The sequence below is a fragment of the Symphalangus syndactylus genome, chromosome 1 (assembly GCF_028878055.3).
Source record: "Symphalangus syndactylus isolate Jambi chromosome 1, NHGRI_mSymSyn1-v2.1_pri, whole genome shotgun sequence".
NCBI lineage: Eukaryota > Metazoa > Chordata > Mammalia > Primates > Hylobatidae > Symphalangus > Symphalangus syndactylus.
The window spans coordinates 89,882,407-89,898,305 of NC_072423.2; the positions used below are offsets into that span (position 1 = coordinate 89,882,407).

At 46.2% G+C, this 15,899-nt stretch overlaps 1 protein-coding gene across 1 annotated transcript in view; it reads left to right on the forward strand.

Annotated features, from left to right (window-relative positions):
• The window catches only part of TMEM138 (transmembrane protein 138), a 30,311-nt gene extending 14,749 nt beyond the window's left edge, over window positions 1–15,562 (forward strand). Inside the window, exon 4 of the mRNA XM_063641847.1 lies at window positions 15,535–15,562. Coding sequence (XP_063497917.1) covers window positions 15,535–15,547 — 13 coding nt within the window. The 3' untranslated portion in view covers window positions 15,548–15,562. The remainder of the gene's footprint in view (window positions 1–15,534) is intronic.
• The last annotated feature ends 337 nt before the right edge of the window (window positions 15,563–15,899 follow it).

The following is a 15,899-nucleotide window of genomic DNA, read 5'->3' on the forward strand; positions in this document are numbered from 1 at the left end:
TCAGTGAAAGGCTAATCAGAAACTCAAAAGAATGTAATCGGTTGTCTCTTATCTACCTATGACCTGGAAGTCCACTCCCCTGCTTAGAGCAGTCCCACCTTTCTGGACCAAACCAATGTACATCTTACACATACTGATTGATGTCTCATGTCTCCCTAAAATGTATAAAACCAAACTGTGCTCTGACCACCTTGAGCACATATTGTCAGGACCTCCTGAGGCTGTGTTGTTACAGGCATGTGTTCTCAACCTGGCAAAATACACTTTCTAAATTAACTGAGACCTGTCTCAAATTTTCTGGGTTCACACTAACTTGGCGATCCAAAATTTATTTTCCTTTCACACTGGTCAGTTGTGCCTGAATTCCAAAGGGAAGGCAGTATAATGAAGCATGTACAAACATCCCTTCCAATCACAACCTGAACTAGTTTTTCAGGTTTAGTTTGGAATCCCCTTGGCCGAGAGGAGGGTTCATTCAGTCTGTTGGGGGACTTAGAATATTACTTTTGGTCTACACCAGGGAGGACATGGAAGCTCCCTGGCTCTTTTCTATACATTGCCCTATGCATCTCTTCCATCTGGCTATTCTAGAGTTCTTTCCTTTTAAAATAAACCAGCAATCTAGTAAGTAAACTGTTTTCCTGAGTTCTATGAGCCATCCTAACAAATTACTGAACCCAAGGAGAGGGTTGTGGGAATCTCTGATTCATAGCCAGTGGGTCAGAAGTACTAGAGAGCCAGACTTGCGATTAGCATTTGAAGTGGGGGCATTCTTGTGGGACTGAGCCTTACTTAACCTGTGGGCTCTGATGCTAACTCCATGTAGTGTCAGAATTGAATCGAATTGTAGGACACCCAGCTGATGTTGAATAATTTGTCAGTGTGGGAAAACACCCACACGTACCATCATACCTGGCTAATTTTAATTTTTTTGGGTAGAGATAGGGCCTTCCTGCTGTTGCCCAGGCTGGTATCAAACTTCTGACCTAAAGCAATCCTCCTGCCTGGGCTTCCCAAAGTGCTGGGATTACAAGCATGAGCCACTGCACCTGGTGGAAAAAAGCACTCTGAAAGGGCTTAGAGACTTCCATTCTTCTAACTGACCAACACTCCAGTCAGGAACTAGAAAAGTCAGATAAAATACACACACACACAAAAAGTCATATATATATGATTTTCAGTTTGAGGCTTTCTTTTTTTTTTTTGAGATGGAATTTCACTCTTGCTGCCCAGGTTGGAGTGCAGTGCCGTGAGATATATATATATATATACACATATAGATATATACACACATATATATACACATATATATACACACATATATATACACACATATATGTATGTGTGTGTATACACATGTATATATAATATTTTATATATACATGTATATTGCATTTTTAGTAGAAACGGGGTTTCACCATGTTGGCAAGGCTGGTCTCAAACTCCTGACCTCAGGTGATCTGCCTGCCTCGGCTTCCCAGGGTGTTGGGATTACAGGTGTGAGCCACCACACCCACCCTAAATAATAATTTTTAAAAATCATATTTTTAATACTCTCAGAGAGCTGGTGAAGCAAAAAGGACCAGCAGACCTAAAATTCTAGAGTATGGACAATCATAGAGAAGCCAGCTAACAATTGCAACAGAATTCTCCCTGGGGCATTTACTGATTGTACGACTGAGCAAGAGGCTAAGAATCCAAGCATTGCCCAGACAAGGTTGCAGAAAAGCCAGCTGAGCTGAGTCATCTCATAACACGGGAGGAAGAAAATTGGGGAGTCAAAGAGCCTTTAAAACATAACAGATTTTTTCCTTAAGATATTTACCAAATTCTGAAGCTGTGTAGAACTAGAGGTTATAAAAATCTAAGCCTCTGGCGAGGCACGGTGGCTCATGCCTGTAATCCCAGAACTTTGGTGAGACTGAGTGGGCGGATCATCTGAGGCTAGGAGTTCGAGACCAGCCTGGCCAACACAGTGAGCCCCTGTCTCCACTAAAAATGCAAAAATTAGCCGGGCCTGGTGGCGCGTGTCTGTAATCCCGCTACTCGGGAGGCCGAGGCAGGAGAATCACTTCAACCCAGGAGGTGGAAGTTGCGGTGACCATGCCACCACACTCCAGCCTGGGTGACAGAGTGAGACTCCGTCTCAAAATAAATAATAATAATAAAAAAAATAAGCACCAAACCTCTGAGAAGCAGAGTAGAATTTCTGACTGATAGCGATGAAGATTAGAATTTAGGACCCACCTGGGCAAAGGGATTGGCAAACACACAGGGCTTTCATATGAATGCTCAGGAGGGCTCCTTACTGGAAACAGGATGAAACAGGTGGACTGAAATTTGTCAAAATTGTAATGCAGGCTCGGCGTGGTGGTTCATGCCTGTAATCCCAGCACTTTGGGAGGATGAGGCGGGCGGATCACGAGGTCAGGAGATCGAGACCATCCTGGCTAACATGGTGAAACCCCATCTCTACTAAAAATACAAAAAATTAGCTGGGTGTGGTGGCACACGCCTGTAGTCCCAGCTACTCAGGAGGCTGAGGCAGGAGAATCGCTTGAACCCGGGAGGCAGAGGTTGCAGTGAGCCGAGATCGCACCACTGCACTCCAGCCTGGACGACCAAGTGAGACTCCATCTCAAGAAAAAAAAAAAATTGTAGTGCAGCCTCAAACCATAAAGTCCCTGATGGGGTTAAAGTGATCAGCCCTCATTCTATCTGCCTAGCAAGGAAGGGGTGGAAGAAAAAACGTCTGTAAGTTCTTATCACAATTTCTAGGTCTAATAAAAATTACTAGCTTGCTAAAAGGTAGGGCCATATCAACAAAACAAGAGAACAACTAGGAAATAGAAACAGGTGATCTAACTGTTTAAAAAGGAAGACAAGGAGTCAACAATAGAGGAAAAAAAAAATTAGCCAGGCATGGTGGCACATGCCTATAATCCCAGCTACTTGGGAGGCTGAGGCAGGAGAATCTGTTGAACCCAGGAGGCGGAGGTTGCAGTGAGCTGAGATCATGCCACTGCACTCCAGTCTGGGCAACAAGAGTGAAGAGTGAAACTCCCTTTCAAAAAAAAAAAAAAGGAAAATATGGAAGAAATAGACAAAATATCATTAACTTAAAATAATCAAAAGGGTCAGAATATATTTTAAAGAGAGTGTATTCAAGAGCAAAGGTTCTGGCCAGATGCAGTGGCTCATGCCTGTAATCCCAGCACTTTGGGAGACTGAGGAGGGTGGATCACTTGAATCTGGGAGTTCGAGACCAGCCTGGGCAACACAGGAAAACTCCCATCTCTACATAAACATTTTAAAAATTAGCTGGGTGTGGTGGTGTGCATTTGTAGTCCCAACTACTTGGGAGGCTGAGGTGGGAGGATTGCTTGTGTTCAGGAGGTTGAGGCTGCAGCGAGCTGTGATTGCACCACTGTACCCCAGCCTAGGCGGCAGAGCAAGACCTTATCTCAAAAGAAAAAAGAAAATTAAACAAAGCTAATTAAGAGAGGAGGTGGTTATAAAATTGTTTGTCAGGAATTATTGATTTACAGAAGGAACATTCATTCGTGATTGGCTATACCTTGTTGAACTATAAGGTTTATGGTATTTTATGGTTCCTTGGTGTCAGTTAGTCTAGAGTCCACATAGCAAGTGGCTTCAAGAGGTAATTATTTTTCTCAAAAGGGAATGAGACGTGACCGTGGCTATGTTTTTAAATGTCTTTGTGAGCCTGACAATTTATTTGTTTATTTTTTTTAGATGGAGTCTTTCTCTGTCCCCCAGGCTGGAGTGCAGTGGTGCGATCTTGGCTCACTGCAAGCTCTGCCTCCCGGGTTCACGCCACTCTCCTGCTTCAGCCTCCCGAGTAGCTGCGACTACCGGCGCCATGCCCGGCTAATTTTTTTGTATTTTTTAGTGGAGACGGGGTTTCGCCTTGTTAGCCAGGATGGTCTCGATCTCCTGACCTTGTGATCCGCCCGCCTCGGCCTCCCAAAGTCCTGGGATTACAGGCGTGAGCCACTGCGCCCGGCCGAGCCTGACAATTTAAAGAGACCCATATTCCTCAGATAAAAGATTATTTTCCTTCTTAATTTTTTTTTTTTTTTAGACAGAGTCTCATTCTGTCACGCAGGCTGGAGTGCAGTGGCACGATCTCGGCTCACTGAAACCTCCACCTCCCGGGTTCATGCAATTCTCCTGCCTCAGCCTCCCGAATAGCTGGGATTACAGGCGCCTGCCACCACGCCCAGCTAATTTTTTTGTATTTTTAGTAGAGACGGGGTTTCACCATGTTGGCCAGGCTGGTCTCGAACTCCTGAGCTCGTGATCTGCCCGCCTCAGCCTCCCAAAGTGCCAGGATTACAGGCATGAGCCACTGTGCCTGGCCTCTTTCTCAATATTGAAACAGGGTCCTGCGTCTGTGCAGCTGAAACCACTAGAGAGGAAGATGGGAATCTTAGAAGGGAAAGAGCCAGAGAGGGAAATCTCCACATTCTGTCTGCCCACACCTCCGCCCAAGCTCTGAACCCCACACAGGCAACTCAGACTCCACGCAGCTCAGTTAAAGACAGAAGATCTAAAGTGGCCAGGTGTGGTGTCTTGTGCCTATAATCCCAGCTACTCAGGAGGCTGAAGCCAGGAGTTCAAGACCAGTGTAGGCAACATAGCGAGGAACCACCCCCCCATCTCTAAAAATAAAATAAAATAAAAAAGGTCTAAACTGAAGATTGGAGCTGCCAACTCAATAAGGGTGACTGTAGTATATATGTAACTGAGCTAACCGCCTGATAAAATTAAAAAACATCATTCTTGGCCGGGCGCGGTGGCTCACGCCTGTAATCCCAGCACTTTGGGAGGCCGAGGCGGGCAGATCACGAAGTCAGGAGATCGAGACCATCCTGGCTAACATGGTGAAACCCTGTCTCTACTAAAAAAATACAAAACAATTAGCTGGGCGTGGTGGCGGGCGCCCGTAGTCCCAGCCACTCAGGAGGCTGAGGCAGGAGAATGGCGTGAACCCGAGAGGCAGAGCTTGCAGTGAGCTGAGATCGCGCCACTGCATTCCAGCCTGGGCGATAGAGCAAGATTCCGTCTTAAAAAAAAAAAAACAAAACAAAAAAAAAAAAACATCACTCTTTGGGGAAAAGTAACTGAAACAAGAGTCTCCAACATTTACAACTGCCACCAACGAGATGGTCCAGATATCGGAATTAACAAACAAGGATATGAAAGCATCAGTGAAAATATTATCTCAAGGCTGGGCACACTGGCTCACACCTGTAATTCCAGCACTTTGGGAGACCGAGGCGGGCGGATCAGCTGAGATCAGGAGTTCAAGATCAGCCTGAACAATATGGTGAAACCCCGTCTCTACTAAAAATACAAAACTTAGCTGAGCGTGGTGGCATGTGCCTATAGTCTCAGCTACTCGGGAGCCTGAGGCGGGAGAATTGCTTGAACCCAGGAGGCAGAGGTTGTAGTAAGCTGAGATGGTACCACTGCACTACAGCCTGGGCAATAGAGTGAGATTCCGTCCAAAAAAAAAAAAAAAGAAAGAAAAGAAAAGAGAAAGAAAGAAAGGAAGGAAGGAAAGAAAAGAAAGGAAGGAAGGAAAGAAAAGAAAGGAAGGAAGGAAGGAAGGAAGGAGGGAAGGAAGGAAGGAAGGAAGGAAGGAAGGAAGGAAGGAAGGAAGGAAAGAAAGAAAAGAAAGAAAGAAAGAAAGAAAGAAAGAAAGAAAGAAAGAAAGAAAGAAAGAAAGAAAGAAAGAGAGAACAGAACATATTATCTCAGTAAATTAAAAGACAGGCAACTTCGGGCTGGGTGCCGTGGCTCATGCCTGTAATCCCAGCACTTTGGGAGGCCGAGGTGGGTGAATCACCTGAGGTCAGGAGTTCAGGATCACAGTGGCCAATATAGTGAAACCCCATCTCTACTAAAAATAAAACAAAATTTAAAAATTAAAAAAAAAAAGAGGCCGGGCGCAGTGGCTCACGCTTGTAATCCCAGCACTTGGGGAGGCCGAGGTGGGCGGATCACGAGGTCAGGAGATCGAGACCACGGTGAAACCCCGTCTCTACTAAAAATACAAAAAATTAGCCGGGCGTGGTGGCGGGCGCCTGTAGTCCCAGCTACTCAGAGAGGCTGAGGCAGGAGAATGGCGTGAACCCGGGAGGCAGAGCTTGCAGTGAGCCGAGATTGTGCCACTGCACTCCAGCCTGGGCGACAGAGCGAGACTCCATCTCAAAAAAAAAAAAAATTAAAAAGAAAAAGAAGCTGAGGCCGGGCGCGGTGGCTCACGCTTGTAATCCCAGCACTTTGGGAGGCCGAGGCGGGTGGATCACGAGGTCAGGAGATCGAGACCACGGTGAAACTCTGTCTCTACTAAAAATACAAAAAAATTAGCCGGGCGTGGTGGCGGGCGCCTGTAGTCCCAGCTACTCGGAGAGGCTGAGGCAGGAGAATGGCGTGAACCCGGGAGGCGGAGCTTGCAGTGAGCCGAGATCGCGCCACTGCACTCCAGCCTGGGCGACAGAGCGAGACTCTGTCTCAAAAAAAAAAAAAAAAAAGAAAAAAGAAAAAGAAGCTGAAATAAAAACATTTTCTTTTTTTTTTTTTTTTTTTTGAGATGGAGTCTCGCTCTGTCGCCCTGGCTGGAGTGCAGTGGCGCAATCTCGGCTCACTGCAAGCTCCGCCTCCCGGGTTCACGCCATTCTCCTGCCTCAGCCTCTCCGAGTAGCTGGGACTACAGGCCCCCGCCACTACGCCCGGCTAATTTTTTTGTATTTTTAGTAGAGACGGGGTTTTCACCGTGGTCTCGATCTCCTGACCTCGTGATCCGCCCGCCTCGGCCTCCCAAAGTGCTGGGATTACAAGCGTGAGCCACCGCGCCCGGCCAAAACATTTTCAAATAAAAGAAAACTAACAGAATTAGTGCTGCACTATAAAAAACATTAAGGCGGGGCACAGTGGCTCACACCTGTAATCCCAGCACGTTGGTAGGCCAAGGCAGGTGAATCACTTGAGGTCAGGAGTTCGAGACCAGCCTGACCAACATGGCAAAACCCTGTCTCTACTAAAAACACACACAAAAATTAACCATGCGTGGTGGCCCATGCCTGTAATCCCAGCTACTCGGGAAGCTGCAGAGGGAGAATCACTTGAACTCAGGAAGCAGAAGTTGCAGTGAGTTGAGATCACACCACTGCACTCCAGCCTGAACTCTATCTCAAAACAAACAAACAAACAAAAGATAGTCCAGGCACGGTGGCTCACACCTGTAATTCCAGCACTTTGGGAGGCCAAAGCGGATCCCCTGAGGTCAGGAGTTGGAGACCAGCCTGGCCAACATGGAGAAACCCTATCTCTACTAAAAATACAAAAATTAGCTGGGTATGGTGGCACATGCCTGTAATCCCAGCTACTCGGGAGGCTGAGGCAGGAAAATTGCTTGATCACGGGAGGTGGAGGTTGCAGTCAGCCGAAACCTCGCCACTGTACTCCAACCTGAGCGACAGAGTGAGACTCCATCTCAAAAAAAAAAAAAAAAAAAAAAAAAAGAAGAAGAAGATAGGATAATATTTAGTTAAACATAAAGATTATTTTTAATTTTTTTCTATTTTTTATTTTTAGTAAGATAAAGATCTCACTGTGTTGACCAGGCTGATCTCAAACTCCTGGCCTCAAGCAATCATCCCACTTCAGCCTCCCAAAGTGCTGGGATTACAGGCATGTGCCACCACTCCTATCTAATTTTTGTATTTCTAGTAGAGACGGGGTTTCACCATGTTGGCCAGAATGATCTCGAACTCCTGACCTCAACTGATCCGCCTGCCTTGGCCTCCCAAAATGCTGGGATTACAGGAGTGAGTCACTATGCCCAGCCGATCCCAGCACTTAGGGAGGCTGAAGCAGGAGGATCACTTGAGACCAGGAGTTTGAGACCAGGCTGGACAATGTAGCAAGACTTGTCTCTATTAAAAAGAAAAAATTAGCTAGGCATGATGACATGTGCCTGTAGTCCTAGCTACTTGGGAGGCTGAGGCAGGAGGATTGCTTGAGCCCAGGAGGTCGAGGCTGCAGTGAGCTATGACTGCAGCACTGCACTCCAGCCCTGGGCAACAGAGCAAGACCCTGTCTCAAAAAAATTTAAAAAAAAATAGAAAAAGTAAAAAAGTATTAAACTATAATAAGAGAGGAATTATAAGGAAGTACAGAGGAAAGTACCCAAGAAAGGGCAAACTCAGTAGGGTCCCCACTCACAAGGCAGGGGTTCAGACTTCACTGCATGCCATTCACTGGGTGGTGGTGAAGTTCACTGATTAGCCCAGGTCAGAGCTGGTTCACAGTTGTCAGGCAAGAAACAACCCTCTGGGCCAAAAGCAAGCTAAGGCTGGTAGGCAGGTGCTCAGAGCACATGGGGACACCACCTGCCCAGAGCACATAGCACCCGCATTGGGAGGCCCCTAGGAAACAACCTTCCAGGTCGCAGGTGAGCCCCGGCTGTCAGACAGATGCATCAAAAGAGCTGGAGTGCCCCATGTGCTTGGAGTGCACGGTGTCCACACAGGGTATGGAGGATGGGAATCAACCCTCTGGGATGCACAAGAACTCAGATTGGTGAGCAGATGCACAGAGGAAGTTGGGGCATAGCCTTGACCGCACGTTGTCCGTGCCTGGAGGGCTTTGGGGAAAACCATCCATGGCATAGGTAAGCCAAGACTAGGGGGCAGGTGCACAGAGTTAGGGAGCTGCCCCAGGTGGAAGGCCTGGAGTAAGCGGCAACCATGACAGGGAGTCCACAGCAAGTTGGTCACGGGGCCTAGACCAGATCGGCAAAGTTGCCAAGGGAGTGCTTGCTTTGGGTGTGCAGTTGGAGTGGAACACCAGCAGATCTCCCAAGGCGTGCCCTGCTGATGGAGGATGGAGCAAGGCCCCTAGCTGGAGTGCACTGGAACCAGAAGACAAGCTCTTTCCTTCCTGCAATGTCCTTCTAGCATCCTCTGCTGACAAGGCCTAACACTGTACTCATCGTAGGGAGAAATGCTTCAAGTCCAGTTATTATCGTTTAACAGACACTGAAGGGTAAATAACGAAGCTGAGAGGCAAAAAATAGGTAACTGGCAGAAACCATTCTTCCGGCTACTCCACTACCATGTGCACTCTTTACACAAATTTTGAACTCCCTTAGTAGCTACATTCCTACTAACAAGATATCTCCTCTCTAAAAGTGAAGTTCTCAGCCTTCCCCCAAATGATAAGACACACAGCCCAAACAGTCGCTGTATCCATAGCTGGCTAGATTACTCCACAAGTTTGTCATGATCCCATTAAACAGTCTATTACCTAAAAACTAGATTGTAAAGTTGACCTCCAACAATTTGCACATAAAATAACAAAGGGAGGCAAAAAAACAGACATGGTCAGTACATACAAATAAACACATGCATGTAAGAAGCAAAGAAGAATATGCATCGCTGCTACAGTCCTCGTTTTTGTAACTGATCATTTTTGTAACTAATCACGGTCATAGTTGACATCCATGGTTTCCTTAGAAAAATCCGAAGGCTGCACACTGGAACCCGGGAGAGCCTCTTTGTTTCTGCAATAGCCCTCTAGTGCCCTCTGCTGACAAAGCTTAACACTGTACTCACTGTAAGGGATAAATGCTTAGCGTCGATCCGGTTATCATGGAACTGAACAGGTACTGAGAGTGAATCTGGAGCTGATAACTGCCATACTAGGAAACCACTAAATATTCAGAAATTAAATAAGGCCGGGCGCGGTGGCTCACGCCTGTACCATGTCACTTGAGCTCAGGAATTCCAGACCAGCTTGGGCAACATGGCAAAACCCCATCTCTACTAAAAATACAAAAATTAGCCGGGTGTGGTGGCACACACCTGTAGCTCCAGTTACTCGGGAGGCTGATGCATAAGAATAGCTTGAGCCTGCAAGGCAGAGGTGGCAGTGAGCTGAGATCGCACCATTGCACCGCAGTGTGGGCAACAGAGACTCTGTCTTAAAATAAAATAAATAAAATAAAATAAAATAAAATAAAATAATAAAATAAAATAAAATACACTTATAAATAGCCCATGGGTCAAAGAAGAAATCATAAGGGAAATTAGAAAACACTTTGAACCCGGCTGGGCGCAGTGGCTCATGCCTGTAATCCCAGTACTTTGGGAGGCTGAGGCGGGTAGATCACTTGAGGTCAGGAGTTCGAGATCAGCCTGGGCAACATGGTGAAACCTCATCTCCACTAAAAATACAAAAATTATCTGGGTGTGGTGGCACACGCCTGCAATCTCAGCTACTTGGGAGGCTAAGACAGGAGAATTCCTTTGAACCCAGGAGGTGGAGGCTGCAGTGAGCTGAGATTGCACCACTGCACTCCAGCCTGGGCAACAGAGTCAGACTCTATCTCAAAAAACAAAAACAAAACAAAACAAAAAACCTAAAGAAAGTAAGAAGAAGGAAATTATAAAGAGCAGAAATTTGTAAAATAGAAAACAAATATACAATGAAGAAAAAGACAGTCAAAAGCTGTTTTTAAAAAAATTAATAAGGCTGGGCACGGTGGCTCACACCTGCAATCCTAGCACTTTGGGAGGCCGAGGCGAGTGGATCATGAGGTCAGGAGTTCGAGACCAGCCTGGCCAACATGGTGAAACTCCATCTCTACTAAAAATACAAAAATTAGCCAGGTGCAGTGGCGGGCGCCTGTAATCCTAGCTACTCGGGAGGCTGAAGCAGGAGAATTGCTTGAACCCGGGAGGCGGAGGTTGCAGTGAGCTGAGATCACACCACTACACTCTAGCCTGGGTGACAGAGCAAGACTCCGTCTCAAAAAAATAAAAGATAAAAAATAATAATAATAATAAACCAGGCATGGTGGCTCATGCTTGTAATCCTAGCACTTTGGGAGGTCGAGGCAGGTGGACTGCCTGAGCTCACCAGTTCGAGACCAGCCTGGGCAACATGACAAAACCCCATCTCTACTAAAAATACAAAAAAAAGGCCAGGAGCAGTGGCTCACGCCTGTAATCCCAGCACTTTGGGAGGCCGAGGCAGGCGGATCATGAGGTCAGGAGATCAAGACCATCCTGGCTAACACAGTGAAACCCCGTCTCTACTAAAAATGCAAAAAAAATTAGCTGGGTGTGGTGGCGGGCACCTGTAGTCCCACCTACTCGGGAGGCTGAGGCGGGAGAATGGCGTGAACCTGGGAGGCGGAGCTTGCAGTGAGCCGAGATCGCACCACTGCATTCCAGCCTGGGCGACAGAGCAAGACTCCGTCTCAAAAAAAAAAAAAAAAATACAAAAAAAAAATTAGCCAGGTGTGGCGGTGCATGCCTGTAGTCCCAGCTACTTAGGAGGCTGAGGCATGAGAATTGCTTGAGCCCGGGAGGCAGAGGTTGCAGTGAGCCAACATCGTGCCACTGCACTGCAGCCTGGGCAATAGAGTGAGACCCTGTCTCATAAAAAATAAAAATAAAAAAAATAAAACGTTAATAAAATTGATAAACACCTATCAAAACTATTGAAGAAAAAATTATGAAAGAAATGGGACATCACTGCAGTTCTTACATCCATTAAGTAATATTTAAGGGTTGCCTGGTGACTTTTTTAATTTTTAAAAATTAGTTAGTTATTATTATTTTTTAGACAGAGTCTCGCTCTGTTGCCAGGCTGGAGTGCAGTGGCATGATCTTGGCTCACTGCAACCTCCACCTCCTGGGTTCAAGCGATTCTCCTGCCACAGCCTCCCAAGTAGCTGGGACTACAGGCATGCGCCACCACACCTGGCTAATTTTTTTGTATTTTTAGCACAAATGGGGTTTCACCATGTTGGCCAAGCTGTCTGGAACTCCTGACCTCAAGTGATCTGCCTGCCTTGGCCTCCCAAAGTGCTGGGATTACAGGTATGAGCCACTGTGCCCAGCCTGACTGCTGACTTATAATACAGAAAAAAAAAGAATTGAGGAATGTTATGAAAACCTTCACGCCAATACATCTGGAAATGTATACAAAATGATTTACCCAAACCTTACTCAAGGTTTACGCAAATACAAATTCACCCAAACCTTACTTGAGAAGTAGAATATCTGAATGTTCTTATATATAGTACAGGGATTTCATTATTTTAAACTTTCCCCCCTTCCAAAAAAAACTTTAGGTTTAGATGGCTTCATCAGTGTATTCTTTCAAATATTTGAAGAAGAAATATTACCTAGCTTACACTATCTCTTCCAGAGAATAGAAAAAGAAGAAACACCTCTCGCTTTATTTGATGAAACCACCTTAACCTTGATACCCACCCTTGACAAGATCCTTGACAAAGTTAAATTACAGACCAATCTCTCTCATGAACATATGTAAAACCTGAACAAAATTAGCAAATGAAATCCAGTGACATATAAAAAGGATAACATATCTGTGTCAGGGGTCTCCAAGATCAAACCCAGGTTGCATGATTTGCTATAAGGACTTATGGGACCCAGCATATAGGTGTATTCATGCCTCTGATCTATTACAGTGAAATACAAAGCAAGGTCAACAAAGGAAAAAGATACATGAGGCGCAGTCAAGGAGAAACCAGCAGCACGCTTCCAAGAGGCCTCTCCCAGGGGGAATCACACAAGACATTCATCATTCCTCCAGCAACAAATTCTGATAACATATGTACAATGTTGTCTACCAGGAAAGCTCACTTGAGACTCAGGGTCCAAGTTTTATTTTTTTATTTTTTTTTTAGACAGTTATGGTTCACTGCAGCCTCTTCCCTCTACCTCTTGGGCTCAAGCAATCTTCCTGCCTCAGCCTCCAAAGTAACTGGGACTACAGGTGTGCACCATGCCTGGCTAAATTTTTTTGTTTGGGTAGAGACAGGGTCTCACTGTGTTGTCTAGGCTGGTCTTGAACTCCTGAGCTCTATTGATCCTCCTGCCTCAGCTTCTCAAAGTGCTGGGATTTCAGGCATGAGCCACTGAACCCAGCCCCCAAGGTTTTTATTGGGAGCTGATCATGAAGGCACCCTCTGCCTAACATGTTTCAAAACTCCAGACTCTGAGAAGGAGAACAGGTATTTAGCATAAGCCACATTGTTTGTACAATTTGGGCACTGTGAGCCACTTTAAACTGGTGGGAACATTCCCAAAAGCCAAGTTCCCTTACACCAGGCAAGGGTCAACCTTGCAGTTGGGCCTCTCCAAAGACAGCAGCCTCAGGTCTGCTATGTTAAGTTTTTTTCTGTACAGTATCATAAGCAAATGGGTTTTTTATTTTTTTCCAGGATTACATGGTTGTTCATACCTCTGAAAATCAATGTAATTCATATTAGCAGAATAAAGGAGAAAAATCATATAGTCCTCTCAACACATTAAGAGAACACATTTAATAAAATATATCATAAGCCTTTTAGCAAACTAGGATAATAAGGACTTTCTTAATCTGATAAAGAGTATCTACAAAAAATATCTAGCCACCATATTAATGGTGAGATATTGAACGCTTCCCCTGAGGTTAGGAACAAGACGTGACTATCCATCATCACCACTTACAGTCAACATTACACTGGCAGTCCTGGCCAGTGCAATAAGGCAAGAAAAAGAAATTGAAGGTATAGAGATTGAGAAGGAAGAAGTAAAAATGTCTTTATTTACTGATGATGTGATCATGTACATAACAAGCCTCCTAGAAATAATCAATTTAGCAAGGGCACTGGCTGTTGGGACAGTCTTGCATGGGTCCTAAGCATCCCTGCATGTTCTTACCATGTCAAACCAGAAAGTCTGTCTCCTGATACTGAACACAAGCAATTAAGTAGACCAAAGTGACTATAGTGTGATGACAGTGTAATTTCTCCCTTCCCAGTGGAAGGGGCCTGGCTTTATTTGCTGCTTGCTAAAAAAGGTACTGAGCCTTTGGCTCTGGGCTCCGCCAAGCTGTGGCATAACTCCTTGAGTGCAGCACCATCTGGGGTCATTGTGTCACTCATAGGACTTGGGAGCAGGGGGCCCAGGTTGCCATGCTGATGTTCCTGCTGTTTGCCATCAGTAATTTGGCCTGTCAGCTTTTGGCGTCTATGAAGTTGTGGCATACTCTGACATAGATTAGCAAAATTTTTCTTTTTTTTTTTTTTTTTTTTTTTTTTTTTTTTTTTTTTTTTTTTGAGACGGAGTCTTGCTCTATCACCCAGGCTGGAGTGCAGTGGCCCGATCTCGGCTCACTGCAAGCTCCGCCTCCCGGGTTCACGCCATTCTCCTGCCTCAGCCTCTCCGAGTAGCTGGGACTACAGGCGCCCGCCACCACGCCCGGCTAATTTTTTTTGTATTTTTAGTAGAGACGGGGTTTCACTGTGGTCTCGATCTCCTGACCTCGTGATCCACCCGCCTCGGCCTCCCAAAGTGCTGGGATTACAAGCGTGAGCCACCGCGCCCGGCCCAAAATTTTTCTTAAAGGGTCAGATGGTATTTAAGGCTGTGGGCTATGTGGTCTCTGTTGCAACTACTTAACATTGCCATAATAGCATGAAAGCTGCAATATATAATAACATGTAAGTAAGTTACCATGATGATGTTCTCCAAAGAACTTTTATTTACAAAAACAAGCAGCTGGCCCACTTTCTTCCTTTTTCTTTTAAGACATGGTTTCACTCTTGTTGCCCAGGCTGGAGTGCAATGGCTTGGTCTCAGCTCACTGCAACCTCCGCCTCCCAGGTTCAAGTGATTCTTATGCCTCAGCCCCCCAAGTAGCTGGGATTAGAGGCATGTGCCAGCATGCCTGGCTAATTTTGTATTTTTAGTAGAGAAGGGGTTTCACCATGTTGGTCAGGCTGGTCTTGAATTCCTGACCTCAAGTGATCCACCCACCTCAGCCTCCCAAAGTGCTGGGATTACAGGTGTGAGCCACCATGCCTGGTACAGCTGGCCCACTTTCTTTCCATATGAGGTTCAGAGCAGGAACTTGTCTAATGTCTCTTGTCTTGTAGGCAGCAAAGATGGGGAAGCAGGATCTGGATCCCTTTCCACCTTAACCTCTGTGCTCTGCGCTTTCCTACTTACCCTAAAGGGCTTCCTTGCCCTCCAGCTTGCAGTTAAGTTGTACCAGCGAGAGACACAAGCAGAGATCAGAGACGGGAGAAGAGAAATGGAGGTCCCTGCTATTTATCCACTGGCCTTCTAGAGTGTGGGGGTTCCTAGTGGGAGGCCTTCTATGCACATATTACTCTCTCCAGCTTCAGGGAATTGTTTCAGGCCCTTTCCTTTTAAGCCTAGAAGTAACAATTACCGCCCCACCCCATCCCAATTAGCCAAGGGTACAGCACTTTGCTTAAAGCTTAGTAGTCGCCGGGCGCGGTGGCTCAAGCCTGTAATCCCAGCACTTTGGGAGGCCGAGGCGGGCGGATCACGAGGTCAGGAGATCGAGACCATCCTGGCTAACACGGTGAAACCCCGTCTCTACTAAAAATACAAAAAATTAGCCGGGTGTGTTGGCGGGCGCCTGTAGTCCCAGCTACTCGGGAGGCTGAGGCAGGAGAATGGCGTGAACCCGGGAGCCGGAGCTTGCAGTGAGCCGAGATCGCGCCACTGCACTCCAGCCTGGGCAACAGAGCGAGACTCCGTCTCAAAAAAAAAAAAAAAAAAAAAAAGCTTAGTAGTCACTCTTGGCCGGGGGCAGTGATCACGCCTGTAATCCCAGCACTTTGGGAGGCCGAGGGGGCGGGTCACCTGAGGTCAGGAGTTCCAGACCAGACTGGCCAACATGGTGAAACCTCGTCTCTACTAAAAATAAAAAAAAAATTAGCCGGGTGTGGTGGGGGGCACCTGTAATCCCAGCTAGTTGGGAGGCTGAGACTGCAGAATCGCTTGAACCCAGGAGGTGGAGGTTGCAGTGACCAG